The sequence below is a fragment of the Nyctibius grandis genome, chromosome 10 (genome assembly GCF_013368605.1).
Source record: "Nyctibius grandis isolate bNycGra1 chromosome 10, bNycGra1.pri, whole genome shotgun sequence".
Classification (NCBI taxonomy): Eukaryota; Metazoa; Chordata; class Aves; order Nyctibiiformes; family Nyctibiidae; genus Nyctibius; species Nyctibius grandis.
The window spans coordinates 6424001-6446018 of record NC_090667.1 but is presented as its reverse complement, the minus strand read 5'-3'; the positions used below and the strand labels follow the sequence as shown (position 1 = coordinate 6446018).

Genomic DNA, 22018 nt, shown 5'->3' with positions numbered 1-22018 from the left:
CGAGGGGCAGAGGGGCGGGGCGGGGCGCAGAGGAGCGGGGCGAGGCGCAAAGGGGCGGGGCGCGGCGTGACACTGCAGCGCCGCCTGGCGGGCGCGGCGGTGGCCGCGAGCGGGCTGCGGGGAGTGGCGGGGGGGGCCCCGCTGCCACGGGTGGGGCAAGTGCGGGCAGGGCTGAGCCCTGAGCCCCCCCACGCGTGGGCAACGAGGAGCATCCCCCCCCCTCAGCGGGGCTGTTCCTTGGGCAAGGCCGGCAGAGCAAGGCAGGCTGGCACGGAGGGAGATGGTCCCTGACACGAGTGACACCCCCAGCGTGGGCTGTGCCCCCCCGGGGGCAGGGGGGTCCGTGTACTCGTGTCCAAAAGCAGCGCCTGCAGGTCCCCGCTGCGCCCCTTGCACAGGAGCCGGCCTCCTGCTCGCACTCAGCTCTGGCGGCTGCAGCATCCCCCACCGCTGCCCCCAGCCCCGACACCACTTCCACTTCCCCCAGCTCAAATCCACATCCTGCTACTTCACGGGAAACAAATGTCACCCCCAGGTCACCCCCCAGCACCCAGAGGCACCAGCTCCGCTTCCTGGTAAAAAGATTTATTAAGAAGCCGCAGCACCTGCCTGAAAAGAGGATGCTGCCCCGGCAGCGGTGGGGAGGGGGTGACGGGGTTAGTGCTTCTCCAGGCAGAACAAACCCGGGTCAGACCCAGCAGCAGGATGAAACGGAGCAAGTCAAGGGCACAGCAAGGCGGTGGGAGGACATCTGTGTGGCAGAGGACCCCCCCGCCGGGGCAGCCCGGCAGTAGTTAAGGCGTATAAAGTGCTTGGAGGAAAATGAGGCCTATGGAGGGGCTAAATAATGCGAGTAGGCAGGGGGAGCGGGGGAGCGAGGGACACGGGTGGCTGGTGGGCCACCTGCACCTCTGCCCTGCGGGGACCTGGCGTGGGCAGGAGATGTCAGACACGCTCCCTGCCCGGAGCTGCAGGCAGAAGGATGCTGCCTGCCCACGCCTCAGCCCCCAGCCACGACCAGGAGATGAGCTGCTGGGCCCCCAAACAGGACCCAGGCTGCTGGTCTTCACGGCCATCTCCCAGTGTCCATCCCACGCGCGGGATGCTGCTCCACGTTGTGGGGGTGCTGCTGCCGGTGCACGGGAACGACCATCCCAGCGCAGCGTCCTGCCTCGGCTCAGTCCCAGTGGCAAAGTGAGATGAGTGGGACTTGTCCTCAGCCAGGCTGTGCACCAGCTGCCTGTCACAGCCGTGTCCCCCTCCCCAGAGCGGCGTCCAGCCACCTCTCCTGCTGCTGGGAGCAGCACCAGCCGCTTGGTCCCTCGCGAGTGGGAATGTCCATCTGGGGTTGGTGTGGGTTCAGTCCTGTTGTGCTCATGATGTTTGTCGCAGGAGAGGCACGGGGAGGTGACCTCACGGGCGCCTCGCGTTGCCGAGCTGGTCCCACGAGCAGGACGGGGACGTGCCAAAGGCAGACCCAGAGCTGCCATGGGAGGGACAGGGCTCCTGCGGCCACTTTGGGGACACTTCTGGAAAACAGCCCTGTGCTCCGGCCGGAGGTGGTGGGGGCAAGCGGGGACACCCTCCGCAGATCATCCTGCACCCCTCCCGCCTGCCCCCAGCACTCCAAACGCTCCCTCCTCCCCATGGACTGCTCCAAGAAATATTGCTTTTCCCTGGAATGTTTTTGTCTAAAATTCCCTGCATGGGATTAAGAAAAGAGAAACTACATAAAAAATAACTATCCTCAGGTTGCGCTGAAAGGCTCGGGTGGGCTCCTCGGCCACCCTGTCCAGAGCAGGGGATACCCTGGTGATGGGGTTGGGGACAGCTGGAGGGGAGGGGGGCACTGAGCAGGGGTACGGGGGCTGCCTCCTCCTGGAGGCACCTCACCAGGATGGGGTGGGATGAGATGGGGTACAACTGGATGGGATGGGACAGGGGACCAAGGTGGTGGGGAGAGGAGGGACGGCCCCCCACCCCTCAATTGGCCTGAAGGGAGAAGGCCACCTTGACGCAGCCGAGCTCCGCCCCACCATTGCTGGCGACCGCCCGGACGCGGTAGTTGCCGTTGGTCATCCAGGAAGGCAGCTCCACGTCAGGCAGGACGAAGTCACTGGCTGGCAGGGAGTAGGAGCCCTGCAGAGAGAGGACACACGTAGGTAAGACATCAGCTGAGCACCACAGCCCCACGCCGAAGGGCACGGTGGTACCCGGCGGCACTGCCGGCGTCACGCCAGCCGGGGGTCTCGGGCGTACCGCTTTGAAGGGGCAGTGGCAGGGGATGCCGTAGGTGAGCAGGGGCTCCGGGCAGGGCGTGCCGGGTGGGATGAGGTTGTCGAGGATGGTGCAGATGTCGTTGTAGGTGCAGCTGCCCAGCTCGTCGATGCAGGGCAGCTGGATCCAAAGGTCACCCAGCGCCTTCTCCACCACCACCACCACCTGGAGGGAAGGTGTTCGGCACCGGTACAGCCGGCACGGGCACCCACGGCTCCTCCAGCCTGTCCCACCCCACCCTCCCCAGCCATCTCCCTCAGCTCCTGCTTATGCAATTCTTTGGAGTGTCCATGAGGCCACAGTGTCCCACTTCCTCCTCCTGCTTTCAGTTCCTCTCCACGTGCATGTTTCTCTTCCTCCAACCTCAGCTTGACTACTTGAGCAAACACCTCCCAGCACCCAACACACCTGCTCCTTTCCCTCGGTGCCCTGTCCCAAAGCCTCCCAGCAGCTCCCACCCCGCAGCCCTGCCTCCACGCTCCCCCAGTACACTCCCCGCAGCCCCAGCCCCAAACAAGCACCGTGGCCTTGCTCAAGGCAGCCCGTACACTTTGGGCAGAGAGACGTGTTCAGTCTCATCCCAAAAAATCCCCCAGAAGTGGTGCAGGGCGGCCAGGCCGGCCCAGGGCTCCCGCAGTGGTGCCGTGGCATGTCCCTGGAGGGAGCAGCTGGGTCTGGCGGCTGAAAAACAAGCACTGCAGTGACTGCCGGGAGCACCCAGGGCACTTGGGGTTTCATTTCCCTCCGAGTCATGATGTCCCCAGGACACGACACCGCTCAGGTGGCTTCTCCCACTGGGACAAGTTTGGGAGCTGCCCATGGGCTGTCTGCTCCCACCCCGGGTCTCCCCGTGCCCATCACCCTGCTCTGCCTTACAGAGCCCGGTGCGCTCAGCCCTGCACCGCTCCGTGCCTCGTTCCCCCAAGGGCTGCCCATTCCCATACCCACTGCTGGGCGTTTCCCAGCTGCCAGTGGTTTTGGGAAGCTCTGCCCTCCCTCGTCCCACAGAGGCATCTCCAGCACGTACCTTCAGAGGGGAGACCATGGCCTTCTTGCTGTTGACAGCCGCGCTGACGCGCAGGCTCCCCGGGATGCTGATGGGGTCGGGCGCCACGGAGAGGCTCTGCAGCACCACGGGGTCCCTCCCGCCACCGCAGTCCTCCCAGGCAAAGCCACCAGCCTGTGGCACCGAGGGACGGGAGGAGTTAGAGCCAGGGCGAGCCTTGCCCTGGGTTTGTAGGAGGTGTCCCCAGTGCTGGACCCCCGACACCCCTCAAACATCTGCTCACAAACACAGCCAGAAAATGACCTTCAGCCCCTCTTCAAATGCCAAATAAATATTTCCCTCTGCCTTTCTCGCACTCCCAGCTCTCTGAGCCTGAGGGCATCGCAGAAACTCTCCCTCTGGCCCTCCTGCATGTACTTTACACCCAAAGCAGGTTCTCAGGCTGCAATTTCCAACCTTGCCTCAGCTCTGCCTCCAAACGCTTTGCACTGAACAAGGCGAGAAGCATCCTTCACACCAGCGCCAACAGCACCGAGAGAGGTGTGAGAGCGAAGGCAAGAGAGCAAGTGCGGACCAGGGCAGGGCGGCAGTGGCTGCGCTGACTGGGGGATGATGTGCCTTGGGGGGTCTGTGGGGCCAGCACAGACTCCCAGCTCGGCCACAACCAGCCTGGCTGTTATGAGCCCTCAACTGCCGGCTCCAGCCACCTGATCCTGTGCAGGAGCGGGAACCGCACTCGCATGTTGCATTTTAAACATGGCTTAACATTTGCTCAGGGGGAAGACGACCCAGGCTCATCCCCTGTCTGATACACCCCAGGGGCCTGAACCTCAGCCAGTTCAGTCCAAATGAGCCAGGGAAGCAGTGTTGTCCCGCGGGATAATGAAAATCCACACGCAGGGGAAGTCACCCAGATGGGCGTACATCGCTCGTGTGTCCTGGCCGGGCTGGGAGACGTGCTGGGAGATCTCCCTTGTTTCCTCCAAGTTCCACCAGCCTCCCCGGCCACCGCCAGCGGAGCCACAGGCTGGCAACGGTGCCGGAGCCTTTTTCTCCCACAACCCCGGTTCAAAGGCGGGGGGATGGCGGCACTTGCCTGCAACAGCCACCCCTGAACCTGCCGCAAGCCGGTGGTGAGAGCCCAACCCCAGCTCCCTCCCCGAGCAGGCTCCAGCCTAATTGTAGGTCTTTGCCTGGCAGGGAGGTGGGAGGCCGCCCGCGCTGCGCACCCGGAGCAGGTTTGGCCGGGGCAGCGCGTGTCCCGGTGCCACGGGCGCGGGGCTCTCCCTGCGTGCTCAGCAGCCGCAGAACCGGTGGAGGCTGCATGACCTGGCGCCAGCCGGCAGCCCCGGCGGGCAACGCTGCCCACGCAGGCAAGGAGCCGGCCCGCTCGCCAGCCAGGAGCAGGACAGGACAACGCAGGGCTCAGGGCAAGCCGGGGCAAGGGGCAGGCTGCACCCTGACGCTTAGCAAGAGCTGGGAGCCCCTCGCCCGCGGGTCTGCAGGCAAAGAGGCTCCACAGGAGTGAACGTCAGCGTGTGGCTGCACATGGCTGTGCTGCAGACCCTCCTGCTCAGCCCCCTCCAGCCTTCCTAACCAGCTTCCCCTTCCTCAGGGCAACATCAACTTTCCTGGAAAACAAATTGAGGTATTCCCCTCCGCACCGCGTGAGAGTCACGCATCTTAATCAGCTGTATCTTAATCAGGATATGTTGATGAGCCCGGCCCAGAGCTGCGTGGGAACGAGGAGGCAGCAGCAGCCTGAGCTGGAAAATGCTCCCGAACAGGAGGAGCGAAAGCCGAGGAGGCTGCAGGGAAAGCTCAGCCCAAGGAGGAGAGGCCGCTGGCCTTGGTTCAGAATGGTTTGTCACAACAGAAACCCCCCCCGCTCTGAGGCTGAACCCCAACCTGCCGCCGTGGCCACCCAGCGCGGTCAGGTCCCCGGGATCCCGCTGTCCCCCCGCCCAGTCCCAGCCACGCACCCACCATCAGCCCCTCCGCTCGTCCTTCGGGGACAGAAAATGCTTTTAACCTCTTCCAAAACCCAGCAGGACGGCGACAGCTTTCCTACCCCCCTCCCTGCACCGCTCGGGCTGCCGAGCCCCCAGCACCCCCCGGGCACCCCCTCGGCCCCTTCCCTGCCCACAGAGGGGTGAGGCGAAGGGTTTGGGGTCTCTCACCTGGCTCCGGTTCCGGGACCCGCTCGGCTCCGCCAGCAGCTGCCCGAGCGCGGCCGGGCAGAGCTGCAGCGCGCCCAGCACCAGCGCCAGCCCCGCGCCCAGCATCGCTGCGGCACCCGGGCAGGATCCGCGCAGGGAGCTGGGGGGAAACGCACCGGGGAGAGGAGGAGGAGGAGGAGGAGGAGGAGGGGGCGGGGAGAAAAGCGAGTGGCAGCCGCTGCCTTCCCGAGTGCCGAGCGGGGCTTCCACAGCGCGGCGGCCGCCGGGACGGGGCTGGTGGCGACGGCGGCGAGACTGGGAGGCCCTGGACGCCGGGACTGCGACCGCCCAGTCCCCTCCCTCCCCACCACCCAGTCCCCTCCCTCCCCTCGTGTACGCTCACAGATTTTTCCCCTCCTCTCCTGTCTTCCCCCCGCCTCTCTCACGGGTTGTGTTGCCGGCGCAGGGCTGGAGGCGCAGGGATGCTGGGACGGGCAGCTGCGGCTTCCCAGGCACCCTTTGCGGGCACGGGGAGCTGGGGGGCCGGGGCGGGATGCCGAGGTGCACCCACCCCACCAGTGCGCCCACCCCACCCACCTTCGGTGGGTGCAACCAGACCATCTCCCCATCGCCCGCCCCCCCCCGCACAGGGGTGCGTCTCTTCTCGCACCCCGCTCTGGGTGACCCAGGCACCTGCAAAGGGTCGGCACCCACCCCGGGCAGGCACTCAGGACCCCCTGTGCCCCCCCCCCCCCTCCCCGCTGCTCGGCAGCTGGAGGGCAGAGATAATTTGAGACCCTGAACGTGATACCGTGTGTGCTGGGGGCAGTGGGGGGACCCGGGTGTCGGGCAGTGCCCAGCTGGGCTGTGCCCCAGAACCCCACCACCCACACAGCCACCGTTTCAGATGTAACACCCCTCTCTTCCACCCTTCCCCTTTTGGGTGCCCATTTTTCAGCCAGAGCTGCCCTGAGCCCCCGCATCACGCTGGAATGGCCCCACAGTACCCCACCATAGCCAGTGGCACAGGAGCATGGGGTTTTCCCATATATTTTGGTGAACAGATGTTTTTTTCCCTGTGGAAAGCTGGAAAGGGCTGAGCCAACTGAGCACACAGGACACGAGTGTGGCAGGTCTCGTCTGAGACCACCCCCCCTGCCACAGCACGGTGAGGACCCACGTGTGGGACCCTTCCCCGCAGGCAGCTCAGCTCTCCCTCACACACCAATGCTGGCCAGCCTCCCCGTATCGCTCCCGGCCTTGGAAGGGTGGCCCAGCTTGTCCAAACCCCTGCCTCAGCTCTATTTTTAGCCTTTCGTCCTTATTTAGCAGCAAGGCCGGCCGGGAGCATGCAGGCAGGGCACGGGAGTGGGCAGGGGCCGTGACGGATGCTGCTGCCCACCCTGCGCCGGCACCAACAACTGCATCGCTGATCCGCTGTGGAGGCTTAAGGGCGAGGAATAAATAGTCCTGTTCTTCCCGCCCGGGAGTGGGGCGGAAAGTTATCCCCCGAGATTAGTTTTCATTTTGAGGCCCTGGAGCAGCTGGGGGACAGGGATGGGGATGCGCAGGGAGAGGCGTGGGCATGGCTGGAGCATCGCGTTGGGGCCAGGAGGGAAGCACAGCCCCTCGCCCCTAGCCCCCGGCGCCAAGTGCTTTCCTGCTCCTCACAACCAGCGTGGGTGAAGGTTTCACTCCCCCATTCCCATCCTTCCCAACTCCATCTTGCTGTGGAGAAAAAAAGGGACTGTAAGGACAGGTTAACCCACATCTTTTGCTTGGAAAAACACAGGCAGGGGCAGAAATGACTTGAAACTGCTGCTCTACCTCAAGGCAGAACCATGTGTGACCTAGATCCCCACCAAAGGCGTCTGCAACCTTTATTTTGGGCTCCAACACATGCAAGATCCTCTGCAGTTCAAAGAGTTTTCTGAGCTCTCTCACCCATGCAAAGCTTGAGTCACGAGGTCGCAGCAGATCTGGCTAAACAACTTCGATTTGCATTGAAGAAGAGCAGCCAGCACAGATGGGTGACAGCGTTAATGACTTCATTAGGTCTCGTTTACAACAGCAAAATGATGCGCGGGGCTGAAGGGTGCAACCACAGACCACCCTCTCTCCAACGCCTGTGCCACCAACTCTGCTGGCACCCACTGGGCATTGCCACAGGTCAGCTCATTGCCCAAAAACCTTCCAGCAAAATCTTCCCTCCCTTGTTTTTTTCCCGATTGGGTTTCTGAAATAAAAAAAAAAAAAGAAACAAAATAAATGAATGACCCCATCTGCTCACACAGACCATACAGGGCCAGGTCCCAGATGGAAATCCCACGTGCTGGCACTGACACCACGTTGTACCCACCCCGTCCTGCCCAGTCCTTACCAGCTGGAACTGGAGAGAGAGCTGAGACACTTTAACAGCTTGCATAAATACTTCGCTTATCCATGAGCTTTGGTAAACACTTTAAATGACCATTGGTACAAATTAACTCAAAGTTCGCCCAGCTGTTATCCCATTTACGGCAATTGAGCTGAGCATGAGATTAAACCCTCCTAGGCTTGCTTTCACAGGCAAAACCCTTGAGACTTCTCCAGCTGCTGTCGTTCCTGCGGAGAGATCACGATAACACCAAAAAAGACGTTGGGACAAACGTCAAAACAAGGCGAAGCTGCCGCAGGTGGGTCTGCCGTGCACCACCTCCGCTTTCCTGCCTTTGCATCGGCAGAAGTCCCCTCGCTGCCACGGTCCCTGTCATCTCCAGCCCTCTGCGAGAAGCCTTCGGCAGCCCCAGCCCCACGTGCTCCTCAGGTCCCCAGGCTCCTCTGGTTAGGGAAAGGGGGATGAGTTGTTGCAGCCACGAATCCCACCCTTACAATGCCATGGAAAGCCCCTGCTTTGCTCGAAAGCAGCTGGACAGAAAAGTTTTTGGCTGTTTAAGTGCTGCCCTGGAAAGGGAGCAAATTATCAATGTATTGGGGCAGAGGAAGATGAAGCAGGGCTGAGATGGGACATCTTTCCAGCAGGGACACATATCGTGCAGGAAAGACTGGAGAAACTGAGAAATTTCTAAAATCAACCTAAAATAAGAGATCTTTGGGGCAGCACAGGCAGGGCCCCCAGCAGGCAGCCTCGCAGATGCGCCCGCAGGCTGAAGGAAGGATGTAACGTGATCTGGTGCGGCTCCGTCTCCAAAAGTTAGTGATTTATAGACTTGCAGGGTTGTAGCTGCCATGGCGAGCACGGCATGCCAGAGCCCGCAGCGGCAGCATGGGGTGTGGGGCCGGGGAGCAGGGTGCCGGAGCCAGCCTCGCTGCACACCCCCATCCCCAAGCCCCAGCTCTGCCTTGATGCCTCAGCCTGATGTGACCAAATCCTCTGGTTTTTCTCCATCATTAGCAAAAGAAACCTTACCCAGAGCCCTGCTTTGTGGCACAGGGGCATCCCAGTGCACCCCCAGTAAACCCAGAAATTACCACGAGCACATGTGCAAACTGCTGGACCTTTGTGCACCAGCAAGACGTGATGGCAGCTGAACAAGCTCCTTGTCAGCTGCCCACACAGTTGCTTCTCTTCTCAGCCGCGGTCCCAGCGATGCAAATTCAGCCTGGAAATATGCATGTGCTTTTGTGCTTGCCCCTGTACGCCTTCAGTTGCCAAAGTCTGGACCAGGATTTTTAATTAACCCTGGAGAAGTGGAGAGCAGCACCTTGCACAGCTTTTTATCCCACAACCGATCACCTCAGCCCAAATAAGTACTCTCAGGCAGGAAAGGAGGTTTGCCCTACATATGAAGTGCTGGGGAAGATAAGAACAGACATTCTTAGTAGTTTCTGAGCAGCAGGAATGGATGCCAGGAAGCTGCTGTGACTCACGAAACTTCACCCAGGTTAAGCAGCACCTACCCAAGAGGACGCAGGCAACTGGTCCCACCAGTCCCGAGGAGACATGGGGCAGTCATGGGCCTGTCCCTCACCTTCCTCACCCTCCCATCCAAGTGGTGTTTCACAATTTCTCCAGTCCCAGGGTTACCAGGGCAGAAAAAAACACTTCCAAGTTGCACATGATAGGGCGACCACACACCCCTGCTGCCTCACTGGCCGGGCAGGCAGTGCCGGAGCGGCGGCGAAACACCAGCGTGCTGGCAGCCCAAGCTGCGGGCTGCTTGGCCTTCTCCCAGGGGATATTTGGAAAATGTCAGAATAGAAACTTGTTGACAAAAACTGGCAGTGTTTCCATATGGGCACAGCCTCGTGACCAGGTTGAAACACTCCTGTTGCAGCAGTGCTGGGTGGCAATGGTTGATTTTTTCAGGTCAGAATGTGTGTTCATTTAGAAATGACTATTATTTCACAGCATTCGAAAAAATCATCAAAACCAAAACAATTGGAGGAACCTGCCTTTCCTCCCGTTAATTTTTAGACAGGACACTTTCAAATCTATGTGTTTCACTACCTCTTCGGGACCCATTTCCAAAGTGCAGGTTTTCCTCCTGGAAAAGGGCACCCTGGCTCCAGGCCCAGCATTTGAGGTGTTTGGGATGCTCAAGAGGGGGATTGCCAGGGTGCCATAACCCAGGCAGGATGGACCACACCGAAAGCCCCCTCCAGCCAGACAAAAAAAAAAAAAAAACAAACCCCAAAATCACCACCTTTACACAACTATCCCAGCACGAGCTGAAACTTCATGAAGTGAAAGCAACAGCCCCGGTGCAGGGGTCCTGCTGCCCTTTCTCCCCACCCAGAAGAGAGCACCCCCCCATTCAGGGGTCCTGCTCCTCTTTCTCCCCACCCAGGATCACAGAATTACAGAATCACAGACTGGTTGGGGTTGGAAGGCACCTCTGGAGATCATGTAGTCCAACTCCCTGCCAAAGCAGGGTCACCCAGAGCACGTTGCACAGAGTCGTGTCCAGGTGGGTTTTGAGTATCTCCAGAGAAGAAGACTCCCCACCCTCCCTGGGCAGCCTGTGCCAGGGCTCTGGCACCCTCAAAGTAAAGAACTTTTTTCTCATATTCAGATGGAACTTCCCACGTTTCAGTTTGTGCCTGTTGCCCCTTGTCCTGTCACCGGGCACCACTGAGAAGAGTCTGGCCCCATCCCCTTGACACCCATCCCTAAGGTATTTGTAAGCATTGATGAGATCCTCCTCAGTCTGCTCTTCTCAGCTGAACAGCCCCAGCTCCCTCAGCCTCTCCTCGTAGCAGAGATGCTCCAGCCCTGACCATCTCCGTACCCCTTCGCTGGACTCTCTCCAGTAGCTCCTTGTCTGTCTTGAACTGGGGGGCCCAGAACTGCACACAGTAAAACGGAGCATCCTCAGTGCAGGGGACCCCAGGGACAGCGCATCCCCAGGGCGGGGCGGGGACACCCCAGGGTGGAGGGGCCCCAGGGCCGGAGAAGGGCGGGGACACCTCAGGGTGGAGCGGCCCCAGGGCCGGAGCACCCCGCCGGGCGCCCAGGGCCAGCCCCGGGGGCGGGCAGGCTGCGGCCGGGGGCTGTGCCCGCGGCTCGGGGCTGCAGAGCACCCTCTCCCGGCGCTGCCTGCGAGCAGCTGCGGGGACTTTTTTTTTTTTTTTAAATTATTTTTTTTTAATTTATTTTTTTCTGCCTGCCAGCCCCAGCTGGGGCGGCTCGTCCCGTCCCGTCCCGTCCCGTCCCGTCCCGTCCCGTCGCGCCCGGTGCCGCCGGCCGGGGGATGCAGCTCCCCGCACCCCGCGGCTGAGCGGGCTCCGGCCGCGGCTCCATGGGCTGCACCGGCAGCGCCCTGCGCTGCTGCCCCGCCGGCGACAAGGTAGCGGCTGCGGGGCCTGGGCTGGGCTGGGCTGGGCTCCGCGTGGGTCGGGGTTCGCGTGGGTCGGGGTTTGCACGGAGCCCTGCTTGCACTGCTGGGGAGGAGGAGTGCTGGGGGCACTCGGCGTGGGTCCCCCCTGCCCTGGGGAGCGGCGAGGCTGGACAGGGCAGCTGTCCCCCGGCTGCATGGGACCCCACCGGCGTGGTGGTGGGGGAGCCGGCACCGGGCACGGCGGGAGCTGGCAGCCACCTGCCCTGCTGCACCCTCCTGCACCCCTCCGGCACAGGGGGAGAGCCCCCACGTCACGGGGAAGCCCAGACTAAAGGGGGTGCAGCACCTGGGGTGATTGTGCCTGTGGGAAATGCTGGTCCTGTATAGGATGGGGATGAGTTCCCCCAGCTAGAGCTCTGCCATCCTCCCACAGCATCCCCCCCTTGCCCCAAAAGTTGTGCTCTCCTTGTGCCAAAGCTGACACTTCTGCAGGGGATTGCTCTGTGTCCCCAGCAGATCTCAGGGTATTGCTCTGCACTGAAGAGCTATTCTGCGAGTTAAGGTCTAGAAATTATCTGCTGCTGATTATTATTACTTTTTGATGTGCTCACGCTGCTCTCATGCCCCGCCGTCGGCCTCCGGGGTTGTTTGTGCAGTGGGATGTGCTGTGCGTGCTGGTGTCGGTGGGCTGTGGTGGCTGGAGGGTGGCGGGGGCAGGAGGGAAGTCGGCAAGGCCCCGGGGTGCCGGCGTGCCCCCCTTTGCAGAGGCAGCTGTGAGAGCTCGGCTGCCCGGGACCACGCGGCCAAAGCACAACCCGCTGCTGGGACGTGCGGGGGGAGCAGGCGCGGAGCTCGCACAGCCCCGGAGCCAGCAAGTGCCTTTATTTACAGCACTCGCAGGCTTGGCTGCTTCTCCGTATCATGGAAAAAAAACCCCACGCTCTTCTCTATGTCATAAGATCAGACACTTCTGGGCTGGTTTGTGACTCTCAGAACTCACAACAACAGGCATGGGACAGGGAGAAAGAGCAGCCCGAGGCCCCAGGTGTCGAGAGCCGCACGTTTACCGAAATGCGGAAATTTAAGGCAGAGTCAATCGCCCGCAGACGCCTCCCTTCCTGCACTTGCCTGCTCTCGAGCTCTCCTGCTCAGCCTCGTGGCTCACCACGATTTGTGCCCCATAGAACAGCCCTGCTGCTGTGACTAAGTTGCAAGCTAATCCGAAAGCAGCTCTGAAAATCCCCTTTATGGCAAAAAGGGGTGAGGGCAGGCATTGAGCCACTCCTGCTCCCATTCTCGTGTCCAGGGTACCGAAAGGCAGGGTGACCTTCACCTTCCTGCTGCTGATGGGTGGACTAGCAGAGCTGGTCCCTTGGGGTTGCCTGGGGATGGGGGAGCCCTCAAACCCCAGGGGCTAGCCCCAGAAGACTCAGGATGCACATCATGGGGCTGGGATGTCACGGGGCTGGGGGCTGCGGAGGCTTTTGGGGCTGGTCGCAGGTTGGAGGTGACCTTGGGGAGCCTGTGCCGGGCTGTGTCTGGTGGGTGGACAGCATACCAGGCGCCGCTGCGTGCCCCGGGGGAGGCAGCTTGGCAGCCTCGTCCTTCCCGTCACCGGTCTGCGGGCAGCAGGGTGATAAGGAGGTATGGGCACAGGTGCCACGGCCAGAGCCCGGCCCCGAGCTGTGGGCACCGTCCCTGAGGGTCCCTTCCCCTCCCGGCTCCATCCACCACGCTTGGCCGCTCGCCATCGCCGCTCGCCGTTCAGCCTTGCTCCCAGCGTGAGAGAGGCCAGGACGCCTTCCCAAAAGATCAGGGCTGAGGCTTGGCCGCCTTCCAGGGCTGGGGGAATTTATTTTGGAGATATAGGAACTATATGTAGCAGCGAGAGCCAGGGAAAGGTCAGGACGCAAAGCTCAGGGCTGCCAACAGAGTGGAGGGTTTGAGTACAGCCTGCAGCGCGGGTCTGGCCGTACGGGAGGTGATAGCCATCTTGTAACACAACCTTTGCCGGAGGAAAAACAGCAGCAGAGTCGAAGACAGGTCCCACGGACCTGTGCCAGCGTTGCTCTGGCAGCACTGAGCACCTGCTGCAGGTCCCAGGAAGGTTTTAGGGTCATGGGCCAAATCCTGGCCCCCTTCTCCACAGCCACAAAGCAAAACCTCGTCCCCAGGAGCAGCGTCGCGATTTAAGTGCTGGTTTCCTGCCTCTTTGTGATTTCCTTCACCGACGGTAATGCTGCACGGTTTCATTGCTTAATAGGTTTGTAAAACAGGAAAAGGGGAAGAAAAACACAATACAAAACCCCTCCTCACGCTAAAAGCTGAAGCAGAGGCTGCACCCGTGCCGTGCTGGCTGCCCCTCCACCGGCTCCTTCCGAGGTGCCTCGGGTTCTGCTGGAAATCACCACTAATCCACCCATAAACAGTTTTGCTCCAGACCATTAGAAATATTTAGTTCTAAGAATGTGGATGCTTTTTTTTAATAGCTAGAAGGTATTTTTTGGCACAAGCCTCTTCAAAGCCAAGGCCAGAGGTTTCCATGCTGAGACCTTCCAGGATAAGCAGCTGCCCATGGCCTGCACCTGCGGGACGTTTTGGGCTGCTCCTTCCCTGGGCCAAAGCCATTCCCAGCTGGAGCAACTTCCATCCCACTCCTTGTACGCACAGCGAATACCGGGACCATCTTCCAGCTCTCCACCACGCACCGGGCGATACCAGAGACGTGGGTGCCATGTGCTGCTCTGGAAGTGGCAGCAGAAGGTGCCTCTATATTTCAGTTAGTTTTCAGCCACATTTTGCTTTTCACTGTCTTTGGCAGCAGAGCTCTCATCCCAAAGGACAATTGAGTGCTCAGGGGTAAAATTAGCTCCAGACACTACTTTAATTGCTCCTAGAGGTAGGAAGGGTGCCTGGCTCGTAGCCTTGGGGCAGGTATTTAGATTTGCCTGCTGATGCCGGCACACCTCTTGCTCCTTTTAAGCATTTCCGAGTTCAGTGAAGTTGTCTCAAATCATCCTCCTGAGGCCCTGTCCGGCTGGGTTTGGGGCATGGGGGAGAGGTGCAAATGCCTGGATCCACGCTGGGGACATTGCCCATGTGCTGGGGACATTGCCCATGCCCTGGGCTCTCAGTCCTCGGGCATCGCCTTCGCCGGCGAGCGGGACGCACGCGGCACAGGGGGTTTGGTTTGGGTAGGTGAGGTTTGGGGGTCACTCCTGGAGGAGGTACCAGCATCCCGCTCCCGGCAAGGCTCAGATCATCCAAAGCCCTCAGGGGCTGTGTGACCCTGCCGTGCCAGGACAGTCCCCCCACACAGCCTTTGCTTTGTCGTGGTAAAACCTGGGAGGGGGCTTTTGAGGTTCCTGTGATGCCTGTGGGCTTGCAGAGCCCTGACTGTCTCACCCATCCACCCCCACTGGGTGCGGGGGGCAGGCTGAGGACCCCGGGCACCCTTTGCAGGCGGGGCTGCCGGGGCTCGGCGGCATCCCGGGGCACCCCGCGTTTGCAGGGTGAGCCGTGTCGGTGCTGAGAGCAAACCCCGCGAATCCCAACCGCCCGGTGCCCCCTCGCCCCGCTGCCCGGGCCGCGTTCAGCGCCATAGAAGGGAAGATAAAGCCGTGGCTTCACAGAGGCTCCGAGTTCTCCTGCTCTCTCTGGCAACTGCGCCTGCCTCCAGCTTCGGGAGGGGGGCTGCAGGGGAGGTGGAGGCAGGGACGCCTCTTTGCTTTGCCTCCCTTTTTCCCCAAGACAGGCTCCCTAATCTGGTCTGTATTTGGCCATGCCGTGGTGGCAGCGGGGCCAAGCCAGGGTGCGGGCGGCACAGCGGGGTCCCTGGCTCCCCGCAGGCTGCAGGGCGGGTTTCGTTGGGGACCGGTATTTTCAAGGGGGGCGGCAACGTGTCTGCAGGTGGATTCCCTCACCCACGGTGCATCTGCACCCCTGCCTGCAAGCAAGACCCAGCGATGGGCATCAGAGGCGAGATTTGCCCCGCGCCGGGGAGGCTGAGCTGGAGAGCAGGCGAGCTTTGCTTCTACCTTTCAGCAACAGATAAAAATACATCCATCTCTTCTTTTTTTTTTTACCTCCTGCCCTCCAAGTGACTAAATTAAACCCACGCAGGGCTGGAAGGCATCCTGCAGAGCTGCGTTGCTGACGGCAGCTCCCAGCTCTGGGTTATATCAGCCCCGGCAGCAGCGGGAGCTGGGTGGCACATTCCTGCGCCCCTGAGGTCACCACTTGCGCCGCCGCCAGCCCTCACCCGCTGCCAGCCCTGCGCGGGGTCGGCATCGCCTCTGGGTTATGGTTATTTTTCATTTCTCACTCCTGCTGCGGCACGGGCTGTGTCAAGTCCAGCTGTGTGGGTGTGTTTGGGGTGCTGCAAGGTGCCGGGGACCGGGCTGACCCTGAGCATCCCGGGGCAGCGGGGACAGGGCAGGAGGAGGGTGGCAAGGAAGCACCACAGCCGAGTGCCGCCTGCTCTCCTCCACCAAGGGTTTTCCTGCCGGAGCCTATTTTGCACCAGCACTGTGTCGGGGGGGTGTGAGCCTCCCCCAGGTTTTCCAGCCGATGGCTGGCAATGCCACATGGTGAAGTGTCCGGGGTGCAGGGGAATGGCAGGAGCTCTGGGCTGCCTGCCCACCCATGGGTGCTCGGGGCTGGCAGAGGGCGGCGGGTCGGGGAGGGACCACGGCTGACCGAGCACCCGTGATTTAGCAGGGCTCAGCGCAGGGTGCCTGGCCACAGGGTGTCCTCTGCCCGCAGCCACCTGCCCCCCTTTGTCCCCCCCACCCTGCTCCAGCCCCCTCTCTCTCTGCCAGAGACAGCTCAAAGCCCAGCCGCAGAGGGGACCAGCTTCTCAGGAGCTCACGGCCTTGAAGAGAGAGAATGGTGAGAAGGAAACGTGTGTCTCCCCACCACTGTGCTTTCTCAGCGTGATACGAAGTGGCAGGACAGACCCAGGGCAGCCAGCCTGCGCCGGGGCCAAGGAGGATGGGGATAGTGCTGCAGCCTCCACACGGTGCTGGTGCAGGCAGACATACCTGGTGGCATCCCAGAGACTATGGCCTCCCATCCTCTCAGGTAGACAGGTTGTCCCCAGGGCAGGAGCCCTAACGAGTTGTGTCATAGAAACACAGACTGGTTTGGGTTGGAAGGGACATTAAAGATCATCTAGTTCCAACCCCCTGCCACAGGCAGGGACACCTTCCACTAGACCAGGTTGCTCCAAGCCCCATCCAACCTGGCCTTGAACACTGCCAGGGAGGGGGCAGCCACAGCTGCTCTGGGCAGCCTGGGCCAGTGTCTCACCACCCTCACAGTAAAGAATTTCTTCCTAATATCTAATCTAAATCTCCCCTCTTTCAGTTTAAAACCATTACCCCTCATCCTGTCACTCCATGCCCTTGTAAAAAGCCCCTCTCCAGCTTTCCTGTAGCCCCTTCAGGTACTGGAAGGCTGCTATGAGGTCTCCCTGGAGCCTTCTCTTCTCCAGGCTGAACAGCCCCAACTCTCTCAGCCTGTCTCCATAGCAGAGGAGCTCCAGCCCTCTGAGCATCTTCATGGCCTCCTCTGGACTCGCTCCAACAGCTCCGTGTCCTTCTTATGTTGGGGCCATGTCCTCTCTGAGCCCGCCAGCGCTATCCCAATTAGTGCTAATTTGCAGCAGTGAGATGAGGGGGGAGGTATTTGTCCAGAGGGAAGAGGGCAGGGGCTGAACCCCGGGCACAGGGATGCCCGAGCAGCCCCACTAGCAGGATGCAGCCGGGTCCCAGCCGTGTGTGCCTTGCAGCCAATGCCGCCCTGTGGCCTGAGGACGGGAAGGAGAAGGTAGCGGTGGGAGAGGAGCGGACGGAGAGCGCGAGACTCCTCCAAGGCCAGGAGGAGGAGAGGCTGCGGGATGCCAGCCAGGAAGGCACCGCGAGAGTCGCCCAGGACGGTGACATCCAGGTCGGTCGAAAAGGCGGGTGCTGGTGGGGGCAGCGGCCGGGCAGGGAGCGTGTGGCCAGCCAGGACTTCCCAGGCAGCGGCCATGGACCTGGCACATGCTGGGCTGGGCTCTCCCGTTTTGGGGGTATCAGGAAGGGGTTAGGAAGCCTGGAGCGGTGCAGGTCCGGCAATCCCACGGGGCAGGGAGGGCCAGAGCACCCCTTGCGCTTCGTCAGACACGTAGGGTTTGTCATCTCCCTGCTTCCCAGGTGGAACAGGGAAAACACCTGGAGCTGGAGGAGCAGTTTGATGCCCTGAGGAGAGCGCACACGGAGACTCTGGAAGGTGCGTGCCGGGACAGCAAGGCTCCCCGCAGCCCCCCTGCCCACTCCCCTCCCACTGCCGCTGTCCCCCTGGCTTCATGTGGGGTCGTGGGGACACTGCCCCCCTCCTCCACGGCGTTGTGGGGCTCAGGTGGGGCTCACTGCCCTGGTGTCCCCACATCGGTGACGCTCGGCTCGTGTTCCCCCTGCAGAGCTCCAGAGAGCGCATGAGCAGGAGAAGCTGCTGCTGGCAGAGTCCCACCACAGGTCCCAGGCGGCCTTACAGGTACCTGTGGGGAAATCCCTGGGGAGGGGGTGCTTGTGGAGGGCTTGAGGACCATCTGCTGGCTCCGCCATGGTGCCCCAAGCTCCTCAGTGGCCACCTAGTGTGCCCGGGGACCACGCAGGCTCCTCCAGCCCCGGGGTTATCCGGGTGCTGTAGTCCACCAGTGCCCCTGCTCAGGAAGAAATCCCAGACACCTCCCATCCTGCTTCTTCCCCGGCTGCCCTAGGAGACGATCCAGGCGCTGAATTCCCAGCTGAAGTCCTTCCAGGAGAGGATGAAGCGGGTGGAGGAGTCACTCTTGAGCACAGACTATAAGAAGCACATCCAGGTGCAGGAAGGGGTGTCGGGGAGGGGACCTGCCTCCAGGGTGCTGACCCAAAGGCAGGGCTGCTTCTCTGATGGACCCTGGGGGCAGGGGGGGCTGGAGATGCAGAGGGACACAGGACAGCTGAAGGGGGGGAGCAAACCGCTGTCCCTGGGAGGCTGTTGGGGTGCCTTGAACACAACTGATGGGGAAAATGTCATGCCTTGTGGGTACAAACCCACCCTGGGCCATGCAGGGCCCCGGCTGAGAGTGCTGGCACACTGGGGTCATGTGTGGGGGGGTGAACCATGGCAGATGCCCCGAGTGCCCACCCCGCTGCAGCTAAAGCAGCCCTGTGCTGCGCAGGAGCACGGGAGCCCCAGCCCCTTCTGGGAGCAGGAGCTGGAGAGCCTGCACTTCGTCATCGAGATGAAGAACGAGCACATCCACGGCCTGGACAAGAAGCTGCTGAACCTGGAGACCGTGGTGGGTTGGAAGGGGGGGTCACATCCCACCAAGCCAGCGTTCCCCCCAAGATGGGTGCTGGGGGGGGTTCGAAGGTGCTTTCCAGCCCCCTCCTCACCCTCGTGCCCCCCTTCCAGGCAGAGAGGAACCTTCTGCTGGAGGAGAAGGTGAAGACCCTCCAGCAGGAGAACGAAGACCTGCAAGTTCGCACCCAGAACCACTTGGTCATGGCGAGGTACGTGCTGGTCCCAGGCACCCACCGGCTCCCTGGCAGCATCTCGGACGGGGGGAGAGGTGCCAGCGGGTGCTCTGCAGGGAGCGGAGGGGGCTGGCGGGCGCGTCGCCTGGTGGCCCCACGTGCCGTCTGCCCGCAGGCAGCTGTCGGAGGAGCTGCTGGCCGCCCGCGGGGCACTGGAGAAGGAGGCCCAGCTGCGGGAGCAGGCTCGGCGCGAGAAGGAGGAGCTGCTGTACCGCGTGCTCGAAAGTGGGGACGGGTCCCCCTTCCCCATGGCCGCCGGCGAGGTGCCCCTCATCGCCACGTAGCACAACGCCGACCCGCACCGCGCGCTGCCGGGGGGTGCCGGGGCTTTCCTCCGGGCACCTGAGCCCAGGGCTGCTCCCACGAGTGCCCCTCTGCCGGGGCAGGACCTGGCTGATGGACCCCAGCCACCCCCCTGTGCCATCCCTGCGCCCCTTCCTCTGGTGGGCGGCTGTGGGGGGCTTTCTAGGGGTAAAAGGCGTCAGCCAGGACACGCAGACGTGCATTGGGCTGGACCCGACCCAGCGCTTGGCTCTGAGCATAACCAGCACCAGTGCTGCCCGGGGGCACGAGGCGAGGAAGACGAGGTGGTCACTGGGACGGGATGGGGACGAGCACCGGGAGGATGAGGAGGGTGCTGGGGATGTGATGGTGTTAAGGTACCACACTCCCTGAGGAGCATCCCTGGGAAGCGGGTGGCCAAGCCCAGGGCTGAGCCATGGAGGCTTTCACAGAGCAGCAGCACAGGCACAGCTGGGTGTATCTGCCACCTCAGTGCTGCCCCAGCTACAGACCATGTCAGCCTGTCCCATTTCAGGGCTTGGCTCCTGCTCGGGCTGCTCCAAGCCAATGCCACCCACTCCTGCCATTCCCAGCGAATGCAGGGCTCCCCTGAGACCTGCCCCACTCCCTGGGGAGGGCTCCCACCCCTGCCCTCTTCTCCCCATCACCTCCTCCATCTCCAGCAATGGCTCCCAGGGATCGCTCCTGCAGCCCAGGCGTGCCCCCACTCACTGCCACACAGACACCAAGCCCTCCTTGTCCCCACCACCAGCCCCCCCTTCTCCCCCAAAGCCAGGCAAAGGCTGCATGCCTGGGGGTGCACATTCAGGGAGCAGAGCGTCCCCCCAAGGGGGAGCAGGCTTCAGTGGCGGCTGCCAGCAAGTCACATCCCTCCCTGCTCCAAGCCAGCGCATCCTCATCGGGGAAGGCGCTGCCAGCACGGCCGCGGGTCAGGGCTGGGTGCACACAAGCACTTTCCACTGGGTGCACAAGTGTGATGGGACTGTCACTGCTCTGGGGGCTGTCACTGGCCTGTCCCTTCCCCAGGGCTGGTAGGGGGGTGTGTGTATGTGTGTGCACCAGGCCAACGTGCTACTGGCTGTGACAATTACAAGTCTGTAAGCAGCAGCCTCAAGAATCCCATGTCAGTGGTTTTGGGGACTGGTGCACGAGCATCTCACAGCAGGGCCATGGTGAAGGTGGGGAAGGGTAGGAGCAGGCGTCATGAAGCCACACAAGGGAGACCCAGAGGAGGCCCCCACTGCCCGTCCCCCTTTTCCTGATCCTTCCCTCATTTCAATGGGCTCCCAGCACAGGGTAGACCCCGACCCTTAGCAGGGCCACTGCACCAGCCTCTTGCGTCCCTTGTGCTGATCCTTATTGGGAAAATAGCAGCTGAACAAAGCAGCCAGGAGGGCAGCACGGATGCAGGGTCCGGCTCTTACCCAAGCACCTCCATGGGGTGCCCAGAGTGGGAAATTAGGGTGACGCGTGTCAGAGCAGTGTCCTCCCAGCGCACCCACTGCTCCATGCATCCCCATGGTTCTGGGGATGGGTGGCGGGGCAGCCTCCAGCTTCACACAGCAACCTCAGGGATGTGGAGGGATGCGCCAGGTGCTGCAGCACCAAAGCAGAGGTCATGGGGCAGGTTGGCGCCCCAGCAAATCCTGCCTGGCTGTAGTTGAAGGAGGCAGGATGGCTGGGCGAAGGGAGACGAGGCTGGCAGGGCTGGGCATCCTGCTCTGGGCACCTGGTACTGCATCCCACTGCCCCGAAGGCACATCCTGAGTGGGATGCAGAGGAATGTGCCCAGCTCTGGGAAAGGGGAATGCTGGGAACCGAGGAGGAGGAATAAAAGAGTCCAGAAAAGGACTTACCCACAGTGAGGAGGAAAAAGCCAGCATAGGTAGTGCCTTGGTGGTTACAGTGGGACAGGCAGGTCAGCCCTGCCTGCCACGGGGTGCTGAGGCAGCGTGGAGGGTCAGGGCAGCACCAGAAGCCTCCACCCTGCTCTGCCGTGAGCAGCTGAGGGACAGGGTGGGCGAGGGGACAGGGGGAGGTTGGGGGGCTGCAGGGAGAGGTTTCAAAGGCAAAAAAAAAAAAAACCCAAACCACAACAAATAACAGCAGCAAAAACACTCGTCTGCTTTATCCTCTCCAAACAAAACTGCTTCAGCAGGGACTTGCGGTGAGGATTCAGGTCTCAGGAGAACACGGCCCCGGGGCTCGTGTCAGGGCTGTGCCCCTCTGTGGGATGGGACCCTCAGCCCAAGGAGCCTCTTTGCCCCCCCAGGCACAGGGTGGAGGGAGCCAGGTACTCAAGGACCAGCCCCCCTCCCTTTATTGCCCCGGAGCAGATGGGCACCGTGCCATCCCGCAGGGCTCCAGGGCCACCTCCCTGGCCGTGCTGCCTGGCAGCTCCCAGGGGTTTGCCCCTTGGGGCCGGCGGCTCTCGGCGCTGTGCCGGATCCCGTAGCCAAATTACAGGAGGAAACCTGGGAATGGGCAGAACAGGGTGGGAGGGGTCCTCTCTCTTCCCTCCCCTCCCAACCACAAAGTTCCCACTCCCTTGGGCCACTCATCAGGGGACGGGGTGCTCCCACCACCCTTTGACACTGAAGTTCAGCGTCTCCGCCACCCGCCCACCACTGCCCCGCAGCCAGCAGTAATGCCGTGGGCTCTCAAACCACCCGCGCTTCCCCCAGAGGGGCTGCTGCCAAGCTCTGGGACCCCGAGGGCAGCCGGGCTTACCGATGGCCATCCAGAGCAGGTACCGCAGCCAGGCAGCCGCGCTGAGCCGGGCCATCAGGACGCTGTTGATGGTGATGCTGAGGAGCGGCAGGAAGGGCAGGCAGGGAACCTGCAGGGACCAAGCACAGGGCAACAGGGTTGTGCCTTCGCCCAGAGGTACTGGCTGGCCCGCAGGCAGGGGTTTCACAGCCGAATTTG

At 62.0% G+C, this 22018-nt stretch overlaps 2 protein-coding genes across 3 annotated transcripts; one reads left to right on the top strand and one right to left on the bottom strand.

Moving 5' to 3' along the window:
• Nucleotides 1-565: 565 nt before the first annotated feature.
• On the bottom strand, nt 566-5794 carry GM2A (ganglioside GM2 activator). Its single transcript, XM_068408883.1, has 4 exons — nt 5464-5794; nt 3305-3457; nt 2260-2442; nt 566-2139 (listed from the first exon to the last, which is right to left on the bottom strand). Exons 1-4 carry the CDS (start codon nt 5566-5568, stop codon nt 1984-1986), a joined length of 597 nt encoding a protein of 198 aa, XP_068264984.1. The 5' UTR covers nt 5569-5794; the 3' UTR covers nt 566-1983.
• A 5299-nt stretch (nt 5795-11093) lies between these two features.
• Nucleotides 11094-20199, top strand: CCDC69 (coiled-coil domain containing 69). Of its 2 annotated transcripts, none has more exons than XM_068408862.1 (9): nt 11094-11231; nt 16043-16112; nt 17014-17171; nt 17420-17495; nt 17686-17759; nt 17986-18087; nt 18430-18549; nt 18666-18763; nt 18907-20199. In XM_068408862.1, exons 1-9 carry the CDS (start codon nt 11184-11186, stop codon nt 19460-19462), a joined length of 1302 nt encoding a protein of 433 aa, XP_068264963.1. In that variant the 5' UTR covers nt 11094-11183; the 3' UTR covers nt 19463-20199. The 2 variants fall into 2 exon arrangements, with proteins under 2 accessions (XP_068264963.1, XP_068264964.1); XM_068408863.1 differs by having other exon boundaries at nt 18903-19156.
• Nucleotides 20200-22018: the final 1819 nt, after the last annotated feature.

Excerpts from the sequence above, each read along its gene's own strand:
- CCDC69 (XM_068408862.1), top strand. The coding sequence starts at position 11,184 with ATGGGCTGCACCGGCAGCGCCCTGCGCTGCTGCCCCGCCGGCGACAAG. Across the intron at positions 11,232-16,042 it reads GCTGCCCCGCCGGCGACAAG|AGACAGCTCAAAGCCCAGCC; the intron begins GTAGCGGCTGCG and ends TCTCTCTGCCAG. Across the intron at positions 18,088-18,429 it reads ACTATAAGAAGCACATCCAG|GAGCACGGGAGCCCCAGCCC; the intron begins GTGCAGGAAGGG and ends TGTGCTGCGCAG.
- GM2A (XM_068408883.1), bottom strand. The coding sequence starts at position 5,568 with ATGCTGGGCGCGGGGCTGGCGCTGGTGCTGGGCGCGCTGCAGCTCTGC. Across the intron at positions 2,443-3,304 it reads CCATGGTCTCCCCTCTGAAG|GTGGTGGTGGTGGTGGAGAA; the intron begins GTACGTGCTGGA and ends CCTTCCCTCCAG. Across the intron at positions 2,140-2,259 it reads GCCACTGCCCCTTCAAAGCG|GGCTCCTACTCCCTGCCAGC; the intron begins GTACGCCCGAGA and ends CTCTCTCTGCAG.